Source organism: Calidris pugnax, unplaced genomic scaffold (genome assembly GCF_001431845.1).
Source record: "Calidris pugnax isolate Ruff unplaced genomic scaffold, ASM143184v1 scaffold8, whole genome shotgun sequence".
In the NCBI taxonomy this organism is placed as follows: domain Eukaryota; kingdom Metazoa; phylum Chordata; class Aves; order Charadriiformes; family Scolopacidae; genus Calidris; species Calidris pugnax.
This window is the reverse complement of record NW_015090830.1, coordinates 14,526,282-14,526,897: the sequence shown is the minus strand read 5'-3', so window position 1 is coordinate 14,526,897 and position 616 is coordinate 14,526,282. Positions and strand designations below refer to the sequence as shown.

Sequence of the window (616 nt, the reverse complement as noted above, 5' to 3'; positions counted from 1 at the left end):
CCCTGCCCCATTCCCCTCCCTCCGCCAGATGACCACCGAGAGCGGCCAGCAGCGGCTGGAGCCCCCCGTCCCTCTCCGCTCCTGCAGCCCGGCTCCCGGAGCTCTCCAGATGAGCCGGCCGCCCTCCTCCGCCCTGGAGACCTCCACCTCCTCTTCCTCCACCTCCACCTCCTCCTCCTCGGCGGCGGCGGCGTCCTCCAAGAGCAAGAAGGCCAGCTCCGGGCTGCGGCGGCCCGAGAAGCCCCCTTACTCCTACATCGCCCTCATCGTCATGGCCATCCAGAGCTCGCCTTCCAAACGCCTGACCCTCAGCGAGATCTACCAGTTCCTGCAGGCCCGCTTCCCCTTCTTCCGCGGCTCCTACCAGGGCTGGAAGAACTCCGTGCGCCACAACCTCTCCCTCAACGAGTGCTTCATCAAGCTGCCCAAGGGACTGGGCCGCCCGGGCAAGGGCCACTACTGGACCATCGACCCGGCCAGCGAGTTCATGTTCGAGGAGGGCTCCTTCCGACGGCGGCCCCGCGGGTTCAGGAGGAAATGCCAGGCGCTGAAGCCCATGTACCGCATGATGAACGGGCTGGGCTTCGGCGCCTCCATCCTCCCGCAGGGGTTCGAC

At 67.9% G+C, this 616-nt stretch overlaps 1 protein-coding gene across 1 annotated transcript in view; it reads left to right on the top strand.

The window, feature by feature from the left end:
- Nucleotides 1-28: 28 nt before the first annotated feature.
- FOXF2 (forkhead box F2) overlaps nucleotides 29-616 on the top strand; it is an 18,964-nt gene continuing 18,376 nt past the window's right edge. Inside the window, exon 1 of the mRNA XM_014940769.1 lies at nucleotides 29-609. Coding sequence (XP_014796255.1) covers nucleotides 29-609 — 581 coding nt within the window. The remainder of the gene's footprint in view (nucleotides 610-616) is intronic.